Below are 26,117 nucleotides of genomic sequence, written 5' to 3'. Positions count from 1 at the left end.
TCGAAGATCAAGTTAAGTACGTTGGGGTAACTCTCGACTCAAAACTTAATTGGACGACTCATATCGATTTCAGGATCAAGAAAGCTTGCATGGCCTTTGGCCAATGTAGACGGGCTTTCGGCAAATCTTGGGGACTCAAACCCAAGTACATTCAGTGGATCTACACAACAATTGTTAGACCAATACTGGCATACGGTGCCTTGTTTGGTGGCAGAAGGGAGAAGTCATGACAATCCAATCAAAGTTAAACCATCTTCAGGGGATGGTCTTGATGGCGATGACTGGTGCGTTCTCCACAACACCTACTGCTGCTCTCGAGGCACTCTTGAACATAAAACCACTACATGTGTTTCTGAAACAAGAAGCACTTTCTTGTGCATACCGTCTTAAGGTTACTGGGTTCTGGAACAGTAACCCAATAGATCGTGTAACTAGCCACACAAGATTGTGGCCCCAAATGGTTACTTGGGATGAACATACACTTGCTCCCAGTGACCTTACACTCACATGTAGTTTTCCTTCTAAAACTTTCAATGTGAGAATTCCTCTTCGTGAGGAATGGCTGTCTGGCTGGGTGGAGCGACAACTTGAAGAATACGTAGTTTGTTATACGGACGGTTCTTTGTTGGAGGGCCGAGCCGGTGCTAGTGTCTATTGCCATGATATGAGATTAAACCAATCTCATTCGCTTGGTAGATACTGTACCGTATTCCAAGCAGAAATCTTTGCGATTCTGTGTGGCGTACAATCCGCACTTCAACAGGGAATTTGCGGTAAAAGAATCTATTTTTGCTCTGACAGTCAGGCTGCCCTGAAAGCACTTAGTTCGGCAGATTCGAGATCGAAATTAGTAATCGCATGTCGAACTCAAATCGAAGAACTTAGCATTTCAAATGCATTTCAAATCTTCTATGGGTACCCGGTCATTCCGGTATTACTGGAAATGAATGGGCGGACGAATTGGCTAGAGCTGGCGCTGCGACTGATTTCGTTGGTCCAGAACCAGTTCTACCACTGTCAATAAGTTGGATAAAGCACAAGATTCGCTCTTGGGCTGCATTCGAACATGCCAACCGTTGGCGTAGCTTGCAAACTTGCGTTCAGACAAAGGCTTTTCTGCCGGATGTGAGTCCGAAAATGTCCAGAAATTTGTTGCATTTTTCTAAGCACAACTGCAGTATTCTGGTCAGGGCCCTGACTGGACATTGCAAACTCAATTATCACATGGCTACTATTCAGCGCGCTGAGTATTATTCATGTGATCTTTGTGAATCCGATTACGGAACATCATATCATTTGATATGCAATTGCCCTGTATTAATGCAATTGCGCATCCGGATTTTTGGTTCTCCATACATAGATGAACCTATGTACAGAGAGCTGAAATTTAAGGATATGCTTTTGTTCCTAACCCAGTGTGGTAAAGAGTTATAGTTTTTTAGCCGTATTTGAATGACAATATCTCTTCGGGGGTGTTGTCGTTCTGTTATCTCAATATCCCCTCGGGGGTGTTGATATATCCGCTCACTGTTTGAGTAGAGGTTCTAAATCCCTCCTGGAGTTGGAAGTTTTATTCCTGCTGTTGTAGCACCTGCAGATCGTTCAGCATCACTCCGGGGGTGCAGAATGCTCTGTTTTAATTGTTCTGTGTCGTTGTTTTCCTTACCCCTAAACTTACCACTTCCCCAATCCTTCCCATCAGGAGAATGATGAACAGACGATTCTTGGCAAAGCACAAATCTCCGATCAACATGGGGAACGTGCCATTTGAGCCAGACGCTACTGACTCCTGATTCCTGAACAAGGATTTTTAATTTATGAATTAAGTCACGACATGAAAATTGGACTATAATCCATGCTTCTATAACATCAAAAACTGGAAACATGGGACAACATTGCTGCAACTATGAAATAAGTTCAAATGATTAGGAAAACGATATTATTTGGGCGTTTTGAGAGAAAAACTAAATAAAATTGGAATATACACATGTACCATAACAAAAATTATCTTTTTTCAGTACACCGCTAAACCAGATGCCAAATATGGAACATGATCTGTTGCTTCTAGTTTAATCATAAGAATTTTTGAGATTGTATATAAAAATATATGAAAAATCTACAATGGAAACAACTAAATCAGTAAAAAAATGTTAGTGTCGTCTTATGCATCCCAAAATAGGCTGATTTATAGTTTAAGGTGAAAGGATCAACATTGCCAAAGACCGCGAATTGATCGATTTTGCAGTAATAAATATATTTTTGTATATGAGTTGCCTCTCTTTTTCGCATATGCTTAGAATAGGAAATTTCCGAAAATTCGGTGGACGGTGGAGATAAATAACTTTGTCGAGGAACCTCCAATCAATATGCAATATGCTGTTCGTAATAAAACAGGCTACCCGACCTTAACTGTTGACGCCAAAAAAAAAAATCAAAATTGTTGCCGGTCTTGTTTTCGTAAAGTAAAAACGTGACTGTTACAAATCCAACGATTTTGGAGACACACCTCCTACCTTTTCTTAATACCAGATTGAACAATTTCGAACACGTACATCGAATTATTAAATCGACAGATAAATATGACAATATTAATAGGTTAAATTAATTGTTTAAATTCAGCCATGGCTAGAATTTGTCAGCTTTTTAACTCGATTTAATTAGCTTATTAAAATTAGTAAAACTAGTGTGGTCAGGGATGCCAACGGTACCGATAAACTACATTTTTTTCGGTATATTTACATTTGTACAAGCCGTACAGCCCGCTACAGCGACGCATCACTACAGCTCTTGTCAGAACGGTAGCCAAACCGAGTACATTTTCCCGTACAGCAGTAGAATACATTTTTGTTTTGCTGCTGCACTCCGACTGCTCGGTGAGAGTGTGGCGTAGTAAAGTTTGTTCTCTCGCTTTGTACATTTTTCTCTCCATAGTCAAAGGGAGAGGCCCGCACACGAAAGCGTTGATGCCGGCCGTGGCGTAAATAAGCCGCATTCATTGTCGTAATTTTTGAATAAAAATATTAAAAAGATTGAAAATATTAAAAAATGTAAAATAAGAAAATCGAAGCTGTACCGCTCGCGTCTGGTGGCTGTACTGGGGACAGTAGTTTTTTGTCATGTTACTGCTTTGCACACAGGCTGCCGTACAGCGCTGGGCGTCCTGCACTAGCGAATGACAGCAGCATCGAGAGAGAAATGAGAATGTAGGCAGAAAAATTACAGCCGCAGAAAAGGTAGGCATTTTGCATCCTTGAGTGTGGTCATTGACTGTTATTTACTAGGGGTTCATCAATAAATCACGCAAACTTTGAACGAACGAGAACCATTGAGGGTTTTGGAAAACTTTGTGGCAGAGCTCAGATATATGTATTGAATTCCCCGAGTGTGCTTCAACGACAACCGAATTTCAATTCCTGGGTATGGGTATGGGTCTGCTTTGTCACTCATTCGCTCGGGCAGCGCAGTCATTCAATCATTTTCGATTCAAACCCAATTTAACTTACAAACTTAATTTTGATTCTATGTCGGTGGAGTGGAACTTTCGAACAAAAATGCACCAGGCATAGATGGCGCAGTTCATTTATGTTCGAAAATCTAAAAGCTGCCAACCTGCTGCCTGAAACTTCAGTCACCTTGGAAGTGAATGAATGAGGGAGGCGTTCAAGCTGAATGCTTATTAATAGACTGAATTTAAGATTTCGCACCAGTGGTTTGTGGTCCAAATGGAACAGAAACAACATGTAGTGCAAAGAAATGTAATAAACTCACATCGAAAAAATATCTTGGCTTAAGTCTTATAACAAAGGATTATATTAATGCCTTAATAAACAACAACATACCCTGGTTTCAAAAAAAGAAGAAAAAATGTTCAGATTTAATCAGCCATAATATTAATAAGGGCAAGCCGCAGGCACGTAGCCAGAGGGGGGGCTAGGGGGCTAAAGCCCCCCCCGAAAATTTTCAAAAATAAATTTAAGAAACAACATGTTTTTCGGTGACTCTTAAAAAAATTGTATCTTGTTTGGTTTCAACAAATTAATGCGAGAATTGTGAGGAAGATTGCTATTTCGAACCACCGAAGACAGCGGTCAGGATATCTACTCAGTATGCTGAGTGTGATAAAACAGTTCCCTTCATATTGTGTGACTCGTCGGAAGACAAACGAAACTGTTACTTTAATTCTTGCTGTGGGGATCTGTCGAATGATTGAGTCGCAGAAGCAAGAAGTAGTGCTCCAGCCAAATACGGAGGCTATTGACTTCAGGTCTTTTCGCATAAGATCGATCTTATGCGAAAAGACCTGAAGTCAATAGCCTCCGTATTTGGCTGGAGCAACATTAATGATGTGAAATATTTGCTGAAGGTGATTATGGAGGTTATGCTTACGAACATCGCCTTTAACGAGTTTAACCATGTCAGGCGTTCAGTGCTGATGCCATTTAACAAATTAGCCCAGGCGAAACCAGTCATTTTGCATAACAACTTGTAACATGTGGTTGATCCTCATATATATGGACGATGAGAAAATCAATGCTCGGCTACAAGATCTGATACCACTTACTTGCACCGTGGCTATTAAAAGATTCCTGTCACATTTGGAAAAAATGGTATTCATTATAAAGGACACATCTAGGAAGTATATTAAATGGTGTTTTTGTGGTGAAAATCTAGGTGAACAGACATATTTCCTCCAACCTGACCCTGCACGTAAAAACTGAATGCGATAGTATTATTTTACACATTATATCTTTGCATATACATAGTCTCCAAAACCATTTCCTGAAAAACAAACATTTGTCAAATTTTGGCTGCTGTTCGGATAATATTGACGGCAAAAACTGCGTCTAGTATCTCAAAATCAACGGTCGGCACCATCATTGAGGAAGTCGACACTCGTGACCCGTCAGAAATTCGCGAACATGGACATGGCAGTAACCACTATGATGATAAGGAAGTGTACGAGATAGAAATGAACAACCACCGCGACACTGTTGGTTAGGAAAAATATTTCCCAGCCTAGTAAATAGTTCTCCACACGCAATCGTTAGTTGTTCGCACGAGATCTGTAGGACAACCATTTACGTTTTATCACTTTCATTGTTCACATCATGGAAATATATTGAAGACACAAGGCTTCATTTAGCTAATGCATTGAACCGAATAAAATAAACGAAATATATAATAAAATGCAGAAGTTTTATAGAAAAGTGAGCTCAAAAACTGTCCCAAAATGAGAACTTTATCGCTAGTGGTTGTGTCTAACAAAACTCAGATATCATGTTATATATTAGCCAGAATAAAGTTAGTTAAAGCATAAGCAAATTGAATTTCTGTAATAGGTTAGTGCACTGTACACTTAGTAGAAACATCAGGCATCTCACTCAAGCGTGCTAGACAAAAACATTTCCGTTAGTTGATGACAATATAGTCGAGAAGACAGTTTTTGTTTTCGCGTCATTTTAATGCAATAGTAAAGTATTTCGGTTGACACTCAATTTCATTTTATGCGGAGAATGCGTTCCGTATTTAAACATTATTAGTCCGCAAAGTAGTGATATTTTAAACAATCGAACAATAAGCAAGAAAAATGCCAAAAAATAAACAAGCCAAAAAGTGGTAAAACAGCGGTTTTTCTGAGGTGTTCATCAACCCAAGAATTGTATACCGTCGTATATTACTAATGTTGTTCACATACAGAAACGTACATAGTAGCGGTAGGACTATCTGTTGTGATTTTATCCTTACTTTTCAACGGATGTCAATAGATGCTAAACCACATATTAGTCAATCAATCATAATAAACTTAATGTTGTAAGCAGCAGCATTTTTGTCTCTTTCGATGGTTTCCAATTAATGTCCATGTAAGTCTAAAAACGACATGACGATACAGTGAACAAACATCAGTAGCCTATCACGGAGAGCGACTAAAATGTTGTAACTAGTGGAGTCTACAGTCAATAAATTGGGATTAATGTTTCGATTTCATGTTTTCGTTTTATTTGTGTTCGTTATGGAATAAAATGATAGAGATGAGCAGAGATCACGAAGAAAAAGAGAGAAAAAATAATAAATAAATTGAAATCGACCCAAGAGCAGCTGTTCTATATTTTCTGGGCACTCAACTACAGAACAACAGAAATCATCAAAGAAAGTTGGCCTTACACCTACGTTACTCTTCGACAGAGGTGAAGTAAGTGCGATGTATACCCGTCCATATGTCGGAATAAAGAGATGCTGAAATTATTGAGCTTGTTCATATTTATAATATTTCTTTTTTTTTTTTCAATCTAAAATTTTATTTGAAACGGCTCAATGCGTTAGCACAACTGATCCGTGGGTCTTTTAATTCTTTTTACAATAAGTAAAAATAAAAAAATTCTAAGAATGTCGGTCTGCCAGATCTTGTTGACGCAGTTTGCTGCTGCGTGTTGAGATCTTTTTCCTTGGCGGTGAGGCCGCTTGGTGGTCATTCAGTCTGCCTTCTCTCGCGTTATCGTTCCCGTCCATGTCGTCATCGGTACTGCTTTCTTCCTGTTCACGATCAGAGGTTCTTATTTGTTTCTTGTTCTTATGGGTCGCTGTTGTATATCCGTCTTCATCGGTATTTGCTTCTTTATTGGCGATGCTAGTTGTTGGTTTGGGAGCGGTTGTCGTGGTCGTTGTACCTGCATTATTGGGTAATTGGATCGTTGTTTTAGGTTTATCTGAAGGTATCGGTGGCTGCTTGTTAGAGTTGGCTGTAGTAGATGAGTTTTGACTAGTTGCTTCGGCGCATGTTTTTCCGTAGTAGGCTGTATAGTTACAGAATTGGCATGTTGGGGTCTGCCCGGGATATGTAATTAGCGTTGTTTGCTTATAGGTCACGCTATCCTTCGGTGATTTGCATTCGATAGTCATGTAAGAAGGTATTGGTTTAGTCACTCGCATTCTCACAATACAAACGCCATTGGGAATGCCGGAGAAAAAATTTCTCCAGGTGTCATTCGTAATAGATTCTACTTCTCCATATTGCGACATGATTTGCTTGATGAAATCCTCCTTCGTGCGCGGGGCCAAATCATGGATACGCACGTCCACCATGTCGTTTTCCATATGCACGGGGATCTTGATTCTGGTGTTATTAAATTCGACCTCGTGTTGCATGTTGATCTTTGCAATAAAGTTTTCGGCCTGTGCTAAGCTTCTAAACGTGATCAAAACACAGTTTTTACGTGATGTAGCTGAATGTAGGTAACTTCAGCGAGATTAAGCTCCATTTTCACTTTAACTAATTGTTCCACTTCCTTAACTGTTCGTGTTATCCCGTAGCACAGGCACTTTTGCTTCATTTGGCAAACTCATTTTACTCCGCAGCCGGGGGCAACGATACAATTTGTATGTGCACTGATATAGAACAATAGCTAGCTTGATTCACTGGTGCCTGTAGCCTGCTATAGCGTAGCAATTTTTTTTGCTTCTGCTTTTTGCGACATCAAAAGGTAGACCTTCTAGTTCTTTTGGTAAAATATTTAACAAATTTCACGTACCGTCAAGTCCCCAGTTACCGTGCGTTTAGGTGGATTTGACGTGACTTCAAATCCTGTTTTTTTATCAAAATGAAAACCGCCCTCATAGTCACCGTAAAAATACCTATCTAAATACGTCACAATTTAGAAATAATATAAAACTATTACCAACAAAACGAGAATAAGTAGTTGAGGACATTTGTTTGGCACCAGTGCACGTTATATGATCAACTTACGGTGTATTTAAAATTTTGATTCAACTTTAGTTGGAATGTTTCAATAAAACGATGAAACGAAAGGATTTGGGATCTGGATCTCTCCGATGGATTTAGGGAGCTAGTTCTTTAAATTTCGTGATTTTGAAACTGCACGGTGAACGACACATGCATGGCGACTGGCGATTTGAAGGAAAATTAGAAGATATTAGTAATCAGTGTTTTCATTCGATTTGTAGACAATTTTCTTTAATCAATTAAATTGTGGGCAGTTTCCTTCAGTTGATTTAATCATTTAAATTTATATTTTGATCCTATTGATTACCAAAAATCCTTCCTAACTGGGGTTCTAATCTACCCGACCAAGGCTAGTCTTGAAAATAGTTTCATTTAAATAGAATATATCAACAAATTGTGTTACCATGATACCTTAGAATTGGTGAAACTCGCAGGATGCAAGATAAAGAAAATAGAAGTTGAACTGTTTCTGCGCATCTACAAATCGCTAGCTAAATCAGAAGATTTCGAGGGAATTTTGACATTTTCTTCATTCGAACATTTTATGGATATTTTTCTACTCATTTCGGTTTAGCATCTTCTACGCCTTTTAAAGGTGTAGCTTGGAACACCTAGTGTTTTCCAGCACCGTCAAGCATTGTCATATTCGGTTAGCGCATAAATACTGTGAACTCTAGAATATACTTTGTTGTAACGAGAGTAAGTACTATAACCTTTCTTGTGACAATGAACATATTTTTAGGATTGTCTTTGATTTGGAATTGATTTCATTATGAACTTTTCAAAATTTAATTTAGTTTCTAGTGACTATATCAAATTGTCAGAATTAAAAGCTTTATGCAAATTTTTTTAAGCCCCTCCCGAAACAAAATCCTGGCTACGGGCCTGGCAAGCCGTCAGTATCAGGAGTACGTTCTGGGTAATGCTATGCTCTCAAGATAATCTTAGGCGTATGATAGATTATATTATTCAGAAGCAATGGCCACTATTTATCGAGATGTTTAATTCTAGGACTGGCGAGACAAATAATCTTATAGTAGTAAAACAGCTCTGCCTCAATAAACATAATCCCTTCTTGTGTTATATAAGCTTTGATATACTTGATGAAGCAGCGCATGAAATCAATCTCAACATAAAACGGTTTATGTTATAAAATAACACTAGTTTATAAAAACAAAATTGATTAATATAATTCATGTCATAAAACTATTTGTGTAATATATTGTACCGCATCATCGATTTGGTTTGGGTATACCTGGTGATTGGAACGGGGTATGCTTGAGCCTGACAAAATAGTGCTAAGCTGGCGTTACTCTGCTTAACAAATGACAATGTTTTGGAGTCAAAATTGAAGGTTGGCGCCTTGGATCCGATGGGTTCTGTAAAAGCCGGAACATAAGATAAAATACGCGAAGTTCTGCTGACAAAATATTATGCCGGAATGTTGGGAACCTTCAATCCTTAAAATGATCTCAACATCTGTTGGAACTATTATAATCAAAGTGAAAAAACATTTGTTACTACATATTTGCGCAGAAATCAACCATCTTTTTGGACAGATTTGGTAGGCAACAATTGTGGCACAATGGTTACACAAAGAATCCTTTCCAGTCAGGGCCGAAAAATACGGCAACTGGCTTGTCAAACCAGAGTTCCTTAACTGTCTTTTCAATCTAGGGCTGCTGTGTACTACGTAATGGAATGTACTTCAAGGATAATTTAAAACTGAAATGTTACCAAAACTATTACCTTGTTATTGGTACAGGGAATGCCTGTGCTTGACAAAAGAGCGCTAAACTAGTATTGCTAGGTTTCACGAATGATAGCGTCTTGTAGTCAAAGTTGAATGTTGGAGGCTTCGAACCAATGGGTTCTAAAAGATAAAAAACAGGGACGCCCTAAAAAAGCGAATGTATACACGTCAAATATACCCGAATGTCAGGATATGGGATATCATATACTCAAAAGGGTACCTTGTTATTGGAACGGGAAATGCCTGTGCCTGACAGAATAGAGCCAGACTGTAGTTGCTGGGCTTCACATAAGTACTACTTCTGGCGTCGTTGGAAAAAGTCGGTGGTTTTGATCCAATCGGTTCTACCGTGTGAAATACCATGCAATTACAGATTGAATCTTTGAAGTCGAAAATTGCAAAATTGCCTGAAATGTTATGCAGAATCGAGGGTACCTTGTAATTGGAACGGGAAAAGCTTGTGCCTGACAGAAGAGTGCTAAACTGGTACTGCTCGGTTTCACGTAAGTAATGCTTCTGGCGTCCGATGGGAACGTTGGAGGCTTTGATCCAATCGGTTCTGAAAAGTGTATTGTCATTTCAACTAAAATCTAACTTGTGAAATTTATCAAATGCCTGAATGGGAGCTAGAGTCCTCAGTGTTGATTCTGAAAGGAGTTTTTGACGACTACAGACAGCGTGCAGGATTTCATTGTATGTGTTACTTAATGTCAAAAGAATACTTTAACGACCATTTATATCAATATAACTTTAACGATGATATATGGTATAAATCTATATCAAGTGAATAGTGCACAAAGCATAGCAACTTGGATCTGAACACATAACAAGTGGAATACATGAACAATACAATAAGATGGTATTAATCAGATGCCTCGGAATGGTTCTGATTGTAAGAAAACACCTCGCAATATGCACACAGATATACTTTAAAAGTTAGCTCCCTATACTTTCTTAAGATAAAAGCTATTGAATCAATAACACTTTGTATTGCGAAAGCAACGAAAAACGCTTACCTAGTGATAGGAACCGGAAAAGCTTGAGCCTGACAGAAAAGCGCCAAACTAGTCCTGCTTGCCTTCGTGTAAGACCTACTATTTTCATCTGAGGGAAACGTGGGTGCCTTCGATCCTATGGGTTCTAGGGACAAAAGGTATCAAATTAATTTCACAAAAAAACCTTGCCGTTAGGTCCTAAATCTTGGTAAAGGTACCTGGTGTCAGTTCAGTGTTCAAAGCGCTTTTATTTACTAACAAATTGTGTATTTTTCGATACCGCAAGCATATCTGTGAGAAATTGTTTTTTTTATTGAATATATCAAGAGATCTGTGTTTTGTTGAGTCATTTTTATTTTATGATAAACGCCAATTTGCTTTGAATTGTTTCTCAACAATTTTTGGAGTTTTTAAAAGTTCCGCTTAACCCCTTTATGTCCATAAAACATGTGGACAACAATATTTTTAAACAATTATAACTTTGCTCACAAAAACAACTAAGGCTAATAAGTGTGACTATTTCTTTTCATTTGAGCATTAACAATTACAAGGATCAGCTCTAGAACTTGGAACAGTGCTGCCAGGGACAGTTTACGTTGACGACGGAAAATGAATTGTTCATATATCTTCGTTATGGTGCAATATTATTGAAAACTGATAAAACTTATCAATTTAAACTGTCTTTGGTTACGTTTTCCACACAATTAGACTATCGTAAATATTCTAGTAGAATTGCATTAGGCATTGAAAGGTAAAACTTGAACAGCTTCTAACACTGCAAGAGAAGCACCTATCTTTATGCAAAAAGACTTTTCGTGTTTCTTGATCCCACCATTTTAAATGAAAAATAGTTTTGAAACCCTACATGCACTAGAAAAAAGTTGGGCATGAAAGGGTTAACGATTGAGCAATATTTTTTCAATTGGGCGCAACTCTTACGAGCCTTGAATGTACTGCCGCACGAAGGAGACTGCTATTGCTATTCTTGTGACGTTTGAGTGCTCCTCCTGGCTACATGTCTAACTTTGCACACGCCATACTTTGGATTTCTTCTTATATCAATATGTTAGAATTCTAGATACAGATCATCCTGACCTGCTGTTGATGAAATTCACAAACACCTCTGCGAATAAAAGTTATCCATCAAGTTTAACCCATTCATGTTCATGTTGTTTACAAACAACAACGTTTTTAAACTGCTGCTCGTTTGAGCAGTAACAGTTGTATGTTTTAGTTCTAGAACTGAAGCTATTGCAACTAAATTGTTTGAATTCCGATTAGGCAGTGCTGCCAGAAACAGTTTACGTTGAAGACGCAAAATGAAATTTTGCATTATTTTGCATTGCATTGAGCATTGGAAGGTAAAAATTGAGCAGCTTCTAGCACTGTGATGGAAGAACCTACCTTTACGAAAAAAGGTTTTTCGGGTTTCTTGACACCATGCTTTTCAAGGAGAAATAATTTTGGAATCCGATATGCACTAGAAAAAATATGGGCACGATAGGGTTAATATGAACCCTGCTGATTTGGTCAGAGTGCTTTTCAAACTAACGAGGTTAGAGTGTAAAACATGCAGAAATTACCTGTAGATCGGAACCGGGAATGCTTGAGCGTTACAAAGCAAGGTAATATGCGACGTCTCGTCACAAATAGCAGCAAACTGGGTAGCGTCATTGTTGAAAGCAGGCGCTTTTGATCCAATAGGCTCTACAGGCAACGAAAGCGGTTCAGGGCAAGTTTTTATTTCAACCGAACAAAATCTTGCACTGCTAAATGCTGGGATTTCTAGGGATACCCTTCCGATTGTGACAAACTATATACTATTTAAATACCTGAATATCGCGACTGGATATGCCTGCGCCTGGCAAAGCAACGCTACACTACTGTTGATACCGGTGTCTACGTAGTTCATCGAATTGGTTGCAAAAGACGGAGCTTTACTGCCGATTGGTTCTGTGAAAGTGTATACTTATTTACGGAACCACGAATACGAAGTGCCTGAACAGTTGGGAGTCTGGTAAGGTCCCATTAATGATGCAATCGGGATGAACCTGAGCATAATTCTATTCTACCTTTCCTGGAACCGATTAGAATCAGTGAGGTTATGAAACATCTGCCAAAATCGATAACAAAGAAATGTAACTCTGTAATGATGATACGTACAAAACAGGAAAGATAACTCACAAAAACTGATATTTCAATTACTGTCTGAACGTGTGAATCGAAAACAAGTGAATCTCAACATATCTTGGAATCAATACAAAGATAGTTGATTTCAAAGATTTTATTAATTGGTCATTGTTTGTCGAAAAGGAATATTAATTGAAAGAGAAATTGTGACGTTCGCCGAAATTGAAAGACGATCGTGTCCAGGTTTAGTGAATCAAGAATGCTGTACTAATTCACATCTTTAAATAGCGATAAAACGGAAATGATTCCGGGATGCACATGAGTTTTAACATAGCGAATATCTTCGTTTGAACTTACTTGAAAACCGGAACCGGATATGCTTGAGCCTGGCAAAGTAAGGCTATACTCGAATTCACCGCTGTGTCCAGGAAGGTCATAATGTTTGACCCAAATGATGGAGCTTTGCTACCAATCGGTTCTATTGTTTTGAAATTTTGAGACAAAAAACCCTATTGTTAAACTTATTGTCCAACAATGGTCCTGAATGTGGGACGGAGTACACCCTGTATGTTTTGGAAATTACTTACTTGAATATTGGAACTGGAAATGCCTGAGCCGGACACAGAAGAGCTAACGTTCCATTTATGCCACTTCTAACGAAGGCCATCGAGTCCGAGGAAAACGAAGGCGATTTACTACCGATTGGTTCTACGAGTAGGATTTAAAACACACGTGAAGTTCAACAATATGGGACAGATTCTTTGAGCGAGTATCGAACAAAATATCCTGAACGTTGGTGTTTGGCCCCAACTAGTATTTAGTATGCGCATAAAACGAATTTAGTCAGAGTAATCTGACGCATAAGCCCCACATACCTGAAAACAGGCGTAGGATATCCCTGAGCTTGGCAAAGCAGTGCAATACTGCTATTGCGTGGTGCAACCATAATTGTAATCACTGTAGTCGAGAAGGACGGTGCCTTACTGCCGATGGGTTCTGAAATAAGAACATCCAGTAATTGTTAAATTTCTTGTAGAAATGCTACCTTGTATGTTGGCATAGGATACCACAAATGCAATTATTTTATATTTACAAACAAACTCGCCTATTACCACTATTGATGGCAGTTGTTACTTAATTGACGGGTATCTACATTCTCCGTTCATGAAACAATTAATATTGCTTCCATTTCTTTCTGCGATCTACGTTCGGGCCGGGCCGGTGTGTATATACTGATTATATCTGTGCAACCTCGACTGATCCCGATCAATAACGACATTGTCACCAGGGGTGATTGCAAAAGTTTCGGGTCAATTTCAAGCAAGCTAAATGTTTTCCTTCAAGACAGATTTTGGGCTATGTCCCAATGCCCAATTGATCCCTCTTAGAGGATAAAATCACTACTAGAAAAATAAATAGTAGTGATTTTATCCTCTAAAAAATTAATCTTAAATCATTTCAACAAACTAGCATCAAATCGGAAGCTTTCGGTTCCTACCTAAAAATGGGCACCGGGAATGCTTGTGCTTGACAAGTCAGCGCAACGGTTGAATTCAAGCAAACTCGCAGAACGGCAATGGCTTCCGAAGAGAAGGAAGGTGCTTTGCTTCCGATGGGCTCTGAAAATATGATCGTTATAACTATACTGCTCGTCGTAGAACTGAACTTGGGATAGGGTTGTTCTCGTGCATCATGCGATTGTTTATTTTATTTCATTTGAAGGAACGTTACGAATACCGATAAAAGTACAACCGTATGGTACTTCTATCCCGATGTGAAACTTCAACCTTCCAAAAATGTCGCAAGCTGATTTGTATCTTAAGTATAATTACGTGTCTAGTACGAAAATCATACTGATTCCTCGTTATCGGAAACCGAACATATCTATCCAATAAGATAAGCGTCTTTGACCACCCAGACCAGAAGTTGTCCTAAAATTTCTATACAAAAACAACAACAAGACACCACATTCCAATTCGTCAAACCGAAACGATTAAAATATAGGATTGATGTATAGTCCTCGAAAAAAATCTCCTATTTGAAATTCCTTTTGTAGGAAATGCGATATATATTCAAACAAAACAATTTCAACGATTTAGAATTGAATGTTACTGTAAGTAAATTATGATGTGCAAAACTATGTGACGTAGTCTGGCGAATGCCACATTTAGTTTACAATCCAATGAATCATAGCACTAGGTGAATTGTCAGCGGAAAATTATCTGCATCAATCATACCTGAACACGGGCACTGGAAAAGCCTGCGCTTGACACGTTAACGCGGTACTGGTATTCCTGATTGTCCTTACTCCCATCGTTACAGCTTCGCTAGCGAATGAAGGCGACTTACTACCGATCGGTTCTAAATGTCAATTTAGCCCAAAAATATTAAAATAAATTAGAATTCCCTTACTTCTCCAGCATAGCCCTTTTATCTGTTGGCGAACTTAGCTAGGGTACCCTGTGCTGTTGCAAGCCGAAACTACCTGAATGAAGCTACCGGGTAGGATTGAGCCGGACAGAAGAGCACTACGCTAGTAGCGAGTCGTCGTTCAAGCCAGATTTTTTTGCTATCGATTGAAAGAACTGGTGGCTTGGCCCCGATCGGTTCTGAAAAGGTCAAATAATTGACGTACCACTTGCTACCTATCTATTTTATAATGACTGCTACAAACTGTCTGAATGTTGCATACACAGCACCCGAGCATAATCTCACCTAAAGTTCGGCGCCGGAAAACCCTGCGCCAAACAAAGTAGCGCAATATCGGTGCTTGGATCAACAAACATAGGTTTCTGTGTTAATGAAGGAGTCTTCGGTGGTGTACTTGAAATAGGTTCTAGAATAACGAAAACGTTATGTTTGTGTTTCTACAGATAATTTACTATAAACGAACTAATCTGTCTAGCAAGCGAGAATGTTGGGATAGTTAGAACATTGATTACCTGAAAACAGGAACCGGAAATGACTGCGCTGGACAGAGCATTGTGACGTTATCGTGAGATCGAACTAACAGTTTCCGACTTTCATCGCCAGAAGTCAGTCTTGGTGCAACGCTGCCCACTGGTTCTGAACGGTAAGGATTTATTTAAATAATACTACAGTGCAAAAATAAGCATCTGAATGTTGGGAACGGGTTGAGCTGCCCCAAAAAATCATTGTTGGTAAAGTTAGTAAAATATCAAACTGTCGATAAAAAACTGAACATGTCAACGTTAAACGCATCAATACATTCCAAAAACTACAGAAACTTCCGAACTAGCAATATTGTCGTTTGAATTTACTACAGAGTACTGCTGGCTACTACAGTCCAAAAGATGTTCTTCCAAGTTCTGTTTCACATTATCAGAACTCATAATAAGTACTAAAGGGTATTTCTGGCATTGAACTACATAGAAAGACGTATCTTCCCAAGTCTTTTCATCTAACAGAAAAAAGATCGACAGACAGCCAGGAAATATGTCAGTGAAAAAGTTGTTGTAACGACTATTCAATTTCCATTCCCTGCAGGTCGCTTAAATGACGCAGCTGAGTGAGTTAACCGCCAGAAAACGTTTGCAACTTACTTTCTGGAATTTTTACAAGCACATTTGCTTTCTGCATACTATTCCAATTGATTGTTCGGCTGTGGTCCACTAGGAGGTCTATTTTATTTCTACGAAGTACGGACAAAAGTAGCCTAAAGTTTGTGTGGCAACCAGCGTATTGATGTACCTCAGCCAAGAATCGATCAACTGGGCTTCCGTTCCTATTTCATAAGGGGCGACTACAAACAGGAGTCCCTCAGGTCAAGGTGTATACCCGTATCGAGGATTGTAAAGCTGGCGCGGCTAAACTATGCCAGTCGCGCACGAGGTACCATGGGTTTTATCCTTGCTGTGCCAAACAAAACAATGGAACAATGGACGTTTGTTTATGCGGCAATCGTGTGATTCAAATGATGGTCATATCCTTAGTAATAGGTATTAGTACCCATTTCGGGGTTCGCTATTGACGATTATAGGACAACGTGTTCGGTACCTTCTAATTGCTGGATATGAAATGGTAAGATTTCTGGTTGACAACGTTTAGAGTAGCACAAATTAAAGTTTAACATAAACGTACATGAATCTATTCCGCCTTGTGCAGGAAGGAAAAGCTTCCATAGTTTTAGTTCAAGAACCGTATTTCCATAAAGGGAACTTCCATCTTTGAAGGCTACTTAACCCTGCCTTCGTAGCGCTCAATAACAATTACATGATAAATCCACGTAAAAGTCTCGTGCATGTAAAATTAATTAACGAATGTTTAATAAAAAATGAGAATTTTTTCAGTCATGTAGTTAAAAAACAAAACAAAAATTTTCAACAAATTCAGTTTTTTTTTATTAAAAACATGATTCTTCAAAATAACGCCAATGAATATTGGAGATAGTTGGACTTAGTCGCGATGCTCTCACAAGAGCGCCGGACGGATCCTGGTGGTCAACTACTTCGTATCCTTGGCCCGCCAATTATTTTTGTACACTAGGGCACTGAGGACATCTTCCATGGGAGGGCACTGTGGCAAGTTGGTCGGGTTCCTTTCTTTCGGCACGTAGAGTATCTTTTTCTGCTCAAGATACTCCAGCGTCTTCTTGGCGTAATGGAAAGATGCCTTGTCCGACCAGAAGACGTACTTCCCATCCGCATGATGCTCCTTTAAAAACGGCAGAAGAATTTTCTCAAGACACTCCTCCTGGTTACACTTGTTAATCGATGGCCAGACCGCTCGGCTTGAACCACGACTTTGAAATTCCTCTGTTCGATATGGCGATGTACAGAATAACTTTTTTTTCCTTTCAAATTTATGCTTAAACTTATATTTTACTTCGGGGGCCGACTTGTCGCTGGAATAGTAGCTGTCATTTCCTGGAATGTGGGTCTTCGAGAGCGGAAAGTAACTTTCGTCGTCCAGCACAAACGATGTCCCGCGGTAGTTCTTCGTCATCCACCGGCACTGCGTTTTCACGATCTGTACTCACGGGCACGTTTTTGTCTCGAAAGAGGTCTACCGTAAACTTTGTTCCATGGTGACCATGCGTTTCATGAAACCGTACAACACGTTCGTGGAGTGCTTGCTGTTTCGACGCCATCTTCGATTGAACTGACAGCAACCGAGCGAAAAGAAACATGCCACCCATTTCTAGCAAGTCCAGACAGCACTTTAATTACAGCAAGGTATTGAAATCATTCTCATTTTTATTGAACACTCGTTAGAACGGCTAATAATGAATACAGGTCTTACGAAGATGATATACTCAGCTGACTTTTTAACTCACTCTTTCCAGGCTATACGTAGCCATCACCAACGACTGTCTCTGAGTTCGTTTCGTGTAATTTTGATTATTGGGCATTTGTCGTAGAATTGTGACAGCCGATTTCATCAAATTAGCACTTGAAAGTTTTGCTCAGTATAAATCTCCGTAAAAATATATTTCTACTTCAAATCGAATATGAACACTTCAAGAATATTTCGAAAAAAGGTCTTATTTGTAGTCTTGCAACAAGATACATTGCATTGCTGTGGCCGGAAATAATTGTAAAATTAATTTCCAAAGGTTTCCTATGAGGAGGCAAAAGCTTAAGACCGATTAGTCTGACCTTCCTTCTTCTAAAATAAGCGAAAAGATTAATCGAGCACTACATTCGGGATGTTGGCTTGGCCGAGAAGCCGCTTCATGCCACAAAACAAACATATTAGCAGGGGAAGTCTACGACCACCCTTGTTCGAGTACACTATTTATTTTGCAATAGCTATTCGAAGCAGCTCAAAAACTGAAATATATCGGCATTACTTTTTTACCTGCTACAGATCTATAATTTACACTAAATCTACTCACTCTAATAGTTTCCTCTTTCCTTACGACTTCAATTCTTCCTGAGCTCTCCTTGATGCTTCCTGATCCTTTCCACTTCTTCCTGTATTTTTAATCATCAATCAATACTTTTTCCTCTTCTTTCAGATACTTACAAATTATACCCGTACAAGGCACTACGATGTACTGTCTGCACCTTGGGTCCTCAGTCCTCGTGTGATACAAACTAGGCAAGAAGCTCTTTTTTATCTATCTAAACTCACAATTCAAATTCTATTTTTACTTACAGGTTATTGCCCAAATATCTTGCATATAGATTCCCTAAATTCTGGTGTAATGGGTAAAAAAACGACTTCATATTTATTCACTTAATAGTCTCCCACAATCTCGTTGGCCACGCTGAACTTCTTTTGTTTTACATGCGTCCCTCGCAGGATTTGCTGTAACACACCCAGATTTAAACCTATTGGCAACTTTAAAAGCGTTTTTCTCGAAAATTGGAGGACACGATAACTAAAAAACTATTCATCGGATTAACCTGATTTTTTATGAGAATGCATAATATGTGTAGCCAGTCGATGATCCACGGAAAAAATAATCAAAAAAAATCTCCCCATTATTTTGAAGAAAAGTGAGTGAATTTTACATTAAAATATTAGATTTTTCCGAAATAAAACTATTTTTTTGAACCATCTTGCCAAAAACCCAAAAGGAACTCCCAAAAATCGATTAGTGGGCCATACATTTTTGAGGGATTTTCCGTAGGCGTCTATAAATTCATCTCGCTTTCTGCAAGATAGAAAAGCTTTCATAACTTTGGTTCAAGAACCATAGTTTCAAAAGGGATACATCTATGTTGAAATGTTGTTTAAGGAATTACAAAGTTGAGGCTCGAAAAAGAAACAAAAATTATTGCATATTCTGAAAGTACATACTTTTGAAAATATCTGTCCAAATTTTATCCAGATCGGAGCACTAGATTTCAAACTACAACCGTTCGCAGCGCACTAGTTCCATCCACGAACAAAACTTTGAACGCCATTATCTAGGAATGAAGTTTCTTAAAAAGGACCGTTGCGGTGAACGATATTTCAAAAACTATTCAACCGATTTTCATAAAGCTTGTTTGAGTTTGTTTGTATTTACATTCTCGTGTTCTTGAACGGTTTATATTCAACGCAAAAATTTTCGATTCTTTGTACGGAATGTTTGTTTAAAATTTTGAGCTTGAGCTTGAACTTGTGCGACCACTCCTGGCTGCTACTCTGTTATCGATCTGAACTAGCTGAAGTTGCACAGGGAATCAGTAAATAATTATGCTTGGGAGTATCGAAACATCTTTCAATGTGCAATTCCTGGCAATCCTAAAGTGTTTATTGATCAAAACCGGCGCCGACAAGGCCCGAACGCAGATGGCGGAAGGAAAGGGAAGGAATGTTAGTCCGATACTTGCTTTTGCTAGAGGCCGTATATACTACTGAGCACTCCACTAGTTTCACGGGAGGAGGATATTTGTTAACAAGCATAGAAGTAGGACTTCATGATCTACTTCTTCATGGTCGACACCAGAGAGGTGACTCCACTATCTGGACTAGCTATCAATCCATCAACTCATGGACCGGGGACCAGCGGCTTTACCTCCTTTCCGAAGGAAGACGTGACCACTGTTTTTTTCGCCTCAGAAAAATGTCAAACCTCGGCTGGGATTGAACCCAGACCACCTGGGATTGGTAGCGGTCACGCTTACCACTGAACCACCGGCTCCGTCTGAATTTTTGTTTAAAATTTTGATTTTATTGTCAACACAGTTATTTAATTTCGAAAAAAAAATTTTTTTTTGGAAACCGAGCCGTTCAACTACACCACAATACATTTGTCTTTAGTAGTTTTCTTACTTTTTGATTTCCGTTGAGCTATTCGTCTGGGAGAGTGTTCACCGCAAGCCTTTACGAAAAAAATTCGCTTCGGGAGCGGGGACACAACCCGACAATTTTCAATATTTTTTTAATACACCTTCGATGGTACTACCAACAAATTGGCTTTCACTTTTCATACGAAATTCGCATTAAACCATTTAAAAAATTACGAACTTAGCACACTTTCCCCTCTCAACTTTGTATATAACCCCTTAACCTAGTTTTCGTTCCTTCTAAAAAACTGACACGAAATCCACGTGAAATGCCTTGTGCAAACATACCTGCATATATCCGAGATCACAGCCCAATTTTACTGTAAAAATATAGACAGGGAAAACGTCTATTGTTCGGCATATTTTCCACATAATGATCAACACCTTCTGATTGTTTCAAAAAGGGTTTATCGCACTGATTCAAAAATCAGTTTTCATTTATCATATGCAAATGCCAACCACATCACAAATCTGTATTTACTTAATGTAATTACCAAACATTTTCTTGATATGGTTAGAGGTGTTAGATATGACTCTCTGCTCCGACAGTACAACGCATTAGTTGGTGAACAGACAGGCTTCGTTATCTGATATCGTCAGACGTCGTAATCCCAAATATATGAACTGGCAGTTCTACGAAGAAGGTTTGGTATTTTGGTTCGATGGATATTTTACAACATTTTTAATGTAGTCATGGATACGATAACCTCACTAAAAGCAGAAGCCTAAGAAGTTGTTCGTCTGCTTTGGGTTGTGCGTGTTTAAATTGGAATGCCAAAATTGCTTAGTTCGAAACTAGTGTATGTCGAATTCAGTTTGAAGAACTCAGCATTTCAAATACAATTTACCTTTTTTGGGTTCTGGTAATTCTGAGATGATTGACAATAGTTGGATCAAGCCTCGCGACTAACTTTGTTGTTCAATTTGCTCTTGGGTTGCATCTGAATATGCCAACTATTGGCGAAGCATTCAAACTTTTTGAACCAAAAACGTAAATGTCTCATTTTTCCAAGCACATTTTTGTATCATCCTAGTCGACCTGTAAGGGTTCTGCTGACTGAATGTAACAAAATCAATTATCATATAACAGCATACTGAGCAATATTTGCATGATCTTTGTAAATTCGACTAACGGACTTTATATCATCTGATATGCAACTTGCATTTCAGTAAAGCAATACGGCACGGCAAGGTACAACCAAAAAACGTTGGGAACTGATTCCTGTTTGAAGTAACGCAAGACTGAGGCACTCACCAAAGTTTTTGAACCGGATACCGGTACCGTAAAACGGGGGAACATTGATCAATTTTCTACAGTTGTTCGAATAACTTTTTTCAATTCAGGTAGATGTAACTGTTTGTATTTTTAAAACAAATACTGGTACTGTTTCGTCAGTGACTAGGGCCTACGTTGTGTTTCCTCAGGTTACTTCTTCGTCGGGGATGAAGATGCCAAGAATTTCGTTGCTATGCACAATAAGACGGCCATTGCCGCACGACCGTTTATACAGCAGTTGTTTAAGGTACGGGGGAAGCCTTATCAAAACTCGTTTCGACCTTTACTTCACAATTTATTCATCGCACACAGAAGACCAACCGTCTACGACGGTGGTCGAATAACTTCTAACTTTAAAAAGAGAATAATTGAACATATAATTCTTACAGTTAACAACATAAAAAAGTATTGAGCAACTAGCAACACGGCCGACAGTATGCGCATCCAATACAGCTACAGATCAAAGTTGTACCCACTGATCAGAATGGCTACACCGTGACGCCGAATTAAGGGATGGACCGACAATGATGCTGCGCCGCAACATCCTCCCCACCAAAACCAATGGTTTTATATTTGACTAACCAACTGATGATGATGATGACAATTGTAACTGTATCCACTATGAATGTCATGGCTATTGATACGTAGTATATGGATGCGCTCCTTATCCATACTCAATTTATTGTTGCTTATTTGTTGAATCGGCACGATATAGCATCTGTTTTCTGGAGACAGATTAGTTGTAACTAAACATTGCTGCAAATTTTACGATGCTGATGGCTGATCAAATTATCAGCTGCGGAGCCCAGATGTCGAGTTGGATTAAGCTGCTGTCGTAATTAGTGAGCTGTTCGATTCAAACTAGATCAACATTTTCACTCCAGTTGACGTTGAGAACATTAGTGCTTGCGATGACGTAAGTTTAGTTAGTTCTGTTTAATGCGGTAGGTACGATGGATAGAATTCGTTAGATATGGCTTTGTGAGCGGGATGATGTTCAAGTGTACTGTTCATGTGGGTTGATGTATGAAACGTATGGCTCCGTAGCGGTTCGTGGGTTTCGTTTTCTAAAATGCTTACTATTGTTGCGCTAGGTACTACGATTCGGTCAAAGAATGGTGCACGTAAAATGCCATTAATGTAAGGAGTTCATTGATGCTACTAGAAGACCGTTGTTTAGAATAATTCACAGTATGACGAGATGATGGTTTCTTCAGCTTTTGCGATGCACCAAACTGCACTTTCTACCCTTTTTGACCGAAGAACGGCGATGACCGGTAAACGGCGTTGATCCATTGACCGAAGAACGGCTGATTGATTTCTTTGACCGAAGAACGGCGATGACCGAAGAACGGCGATGACCGATGAACGGCGATGACTGAAGAACGGCTGAGGACAATTCCATTGACCGCAGCGCGGCGTTGACCGATAGACGGCGATGACCGAAGAACGGCTTTCGATGACAAGGTTGCTTTCCGTATGATAGAGTTTAAACGACGGTAAGTACATGCGATTCAAGATTTGATGGTGATGGTACGGTGATTCACGTTGAACTAAATGAATCCACACTAATTGGCATTGCAACAATGGCGCGGAAGCCAACTATGCTTTTCATGGCGCAAAACAATGGCATGGATGCCATTTTCATATTAGATCGTAGCTTGCATTGATGGTTTAGTTAATGATGCGTACAAGATCATAAGAAATCCTTGGTACACCTCCGATCCTGGTCACGGCACCAATGTTTCGTCAGTGGCTAGGGCCTACGTTGTGTTTCCTCAGGTTACTTCTTCGTCGGGGATGAAGATGCCAAGAATTTCGTTGCTATGCACAATAAGACGGCCATTGCCGCACGACCGATTATACAGCAGTTGTTTAAGGTACGGGGGAAGCCTTATCAAAACTCGTTTCGACCTTTACTTCACAATTTATTCATCGCACACAGAAGACCAACCGTCTACGACGGTGGTCGAATAACTTCTAACTTTAAAAAGAGAATAATTGAACATATAATTCTTACAGTTAACAACATAAAAAAGTATTGAGCAACTAGCAACACGGCCGACAGTATGCGCATCCAATACAGCTACAGATCAAAGTTGTACCCACTGATCAGAATGGCTACACCGTGACGCCGAATTAAGGGATGGACCGACAATGATGCTGCGCCGCAACAGGTACCCATGGATTGAAGATGTCCAAATTGGTTGGTGATCTACTTCGTTTTACTATAAAAATAAATTAAATTTGTTGTAAATTTTCATTCGTTGTTTTCGGGGTAACTTTGATCAGCAAAATATGCCTGTCGAAATGGGAAATAACGCTCCAAATGTTGTGCAAATGGCATATCTGCAGGCGATTTCATGGCCCGATATTGCGACGTCTCGATAGAGAATAAAATTGCCAAGAAGGATACAGCTGACTTTTATCGAACTTTTTCAGGAAAATAGTCGAAATTGAATAGTTAACAATAAAAATTTCGAATTCATAAATTAAACTAATAGACAAATATATGAACGATTTCTAAAAAAATGATCAGTTCAGTTGAAGTTGATTGATTTCATTAATATACAAGGAATTTTTTGAACAGATTGAAACGATGCATGAAAGTTGTATAAGTTTCAATTTGAATTTGTGTTCATAAAAGGTGCATTAAATGACAAAATAATCATTGCTGGTAGATGCTGAACATGTTTAGAATATGGTTTATATTTTGTTAGGATGATTTTGTTAAAGGGAATCATGTTGTATTTGTATTTGTATTTGTATAAAAAAAGTCCAACTGACAATTTGTCTTAATGAACTATACTAAACTAAGGTAAACTAAACATAATTAAAATAGTGACAATACACGACGACGAAACTGCGAAGAGTTCATGACGAAGTCGAAAATTTCAGCAAACTGGTTGAAGCGACGACTCATTGCTAAAATTGGACTATTGGTAGCGTAGTTAGTGCTGCGCATTTCAGAATGCAGCAGGGCTCGAGGGCGAAGAGAACGGGTAGGCGCGTAGAGGTTGATTTGCGCTAGTAGCTCCGGATCATCATATTCAGCCAGCAGAATCTTTGACACGAAGGTAGCTTGCGCTGCATGTCTCCGGCATGTTAAAGTATTAAGTCCTAAAAGACGACAACGGTCCTCGTACGGTGGCAGGTTTAATGGATCGTTCCACGGCAATTCACGTAACGCATATCGTATGAATTTACGCTGGACTGCTTCGATCCTAAGGCTCCACGTAGCTTGATACGGGCACCAAACGACGTTTGCAAATTCCAACTGCGGGCGCACCAATGAGCAATAAAGAGCCTTGAAGCATAGAGGATCCCGAAATTCGTTGGATATTTTGAAAATAAATCCCAGCAAACGATTGGCTCTGTCGATGGTCGCTGAGACGTGATGAGTATACGTTAGCTTATCATCAAGAATGACTCCTAGATCCTTCACGTGGTCAACGCGTTGTAGTACAGTTCCTGCGATGTTATAGTTGAAGGTAACCATATTTCTCGTTCGGTAATAGCTGATGACAAAACATTTTGCAACGCTAAGGACCATCATGTTTCTTACACACCAGCTATAAAAGGTGTCAATAAGATGCTGTAGCTCACGGCAATCGGCTTCATTCCGTATAACAAGAAAAAATTTTAAGTTGTCGGCAAAAAAACAGCTTTCCTCCACGGCTTAGAACGAAAACCGCATCGTTAACGAACAGTGAAAAAAGTAGTGGACCTAGCGTACTACCTTGAGGAACTCCGGAAGTGTTAAAAAAGTGTTGTTATCGAACGTTACTGAAAAAAGTCTCATTTGATCAAACTTACCCCGGTGATCAAAGATACCCCGTTTTACGGTATCGTTTTGAATAACTCCGATATTTCCATAAACAACTAATTTGCTTTCTCATATATTCTCTATGAAAATAAAAATTGTACGATTGATCATCGAGAAATAAAACAAATTTGAAATTGGTATGTAATTGGTAAGCTGGCCCACATCAATAGCAGGCAAATCTTCCCTCCCGTCTCAACAATAAACTCAATGAGAACCTGAGGAGTAACCGTGAGCTAGCTAAGCGAAGAACTATTTAGTCCGAATAGTATTACTGCAAACTTCTGTTTTTTCAGCAAATTATGGGTGCTCAAATCCCGTTATCGGTCAAAATAACACTTCATTCCATTAACAATATGGTGGAGATGATTTTGATTCTTAGTCATATGGTACTTCATATCGCCGAATATCAAGGTAATCCCTGTATAACGTGATATTAGTATTAATGTTAACTTAGTATTAAGCATCGCGAATACGAAACATAAAACCTGAATCTGAAAACGTGTTATTCTTACATTCTTACCTAAAAGCAGGAATTGGAAATGACTGCGCCGGACATAGCAGTGTAAAGTTGTCTGAGGTTCTGACTTGCAACACCCGAAGAGTATCTCCAGAAGTGAGACGAGGAGCGACACTAGCGACCGGTTCTTTCGAAATAAA

General features: G+C 39.1%; 1 protein-coding gene across 50 annotated transcripts in view; it reads right to left on the bottom strand.

Annotated features, from left to right (window-relative positions):
* LOC131689525 (cell adhesion molecule Dscam2) overlaps nucleotides 1-26,117 on the bottom strand; it is a 172,782-nt gene that overhangs the window by 100,931 nt on the left and 45,734 nt on the right. For 7 of the 50 annotated variants that reach the window (XM_058974672.1, XM_058974716.1, XM_058974695.1 and 4 more), the window contains exon 6: nucleotides 25,981-26,104. The exons of 32 other annotated variants lie outside the window; for them this stretch is intronic. In XM_058974672.1, coding sequence (XP_058830655.1) covers nucleotides 25,981-26,104 — 124 coding nt within the window. Of the gene's footprint in view, nucleotides 1-8,993; nucleotides 9,118-12,318; nucleotides 12,440-13,203; nucleotides 13,325-13,491; nucleotides 13,613-15,331; nucleotides 15,453-15,558; nucleotides 15,683-25,980; nucleotides 26,105-26,117 lie in introns of all 50 variants that reach the window. 11 more of the 50 variants (XM_058974710.1, XM_058974669.1, XM_058974692.1 and 8 more) reach the window with 6 other exon arrangements.

Source organism: Topomyia yanbarensis, chromosome 3 (genome assembly GCF_030247195.1).
Source record: "Topomyia yanbarensis strain Yona2022 chromosome 3, ASM3024719v1, whole genome shotgun sequence".
NCBI classification, from domain to species: Eukaryota; Metazoa; Arthropoda; class Insecta; order Diptera; family Culicidae; genus Topomyia; species Topomyia yanbarensis.
Note: the sequence above shows the minus strand (reverse complement) of the source record. Positions and strands in the feature narration are given on the sequence as shown.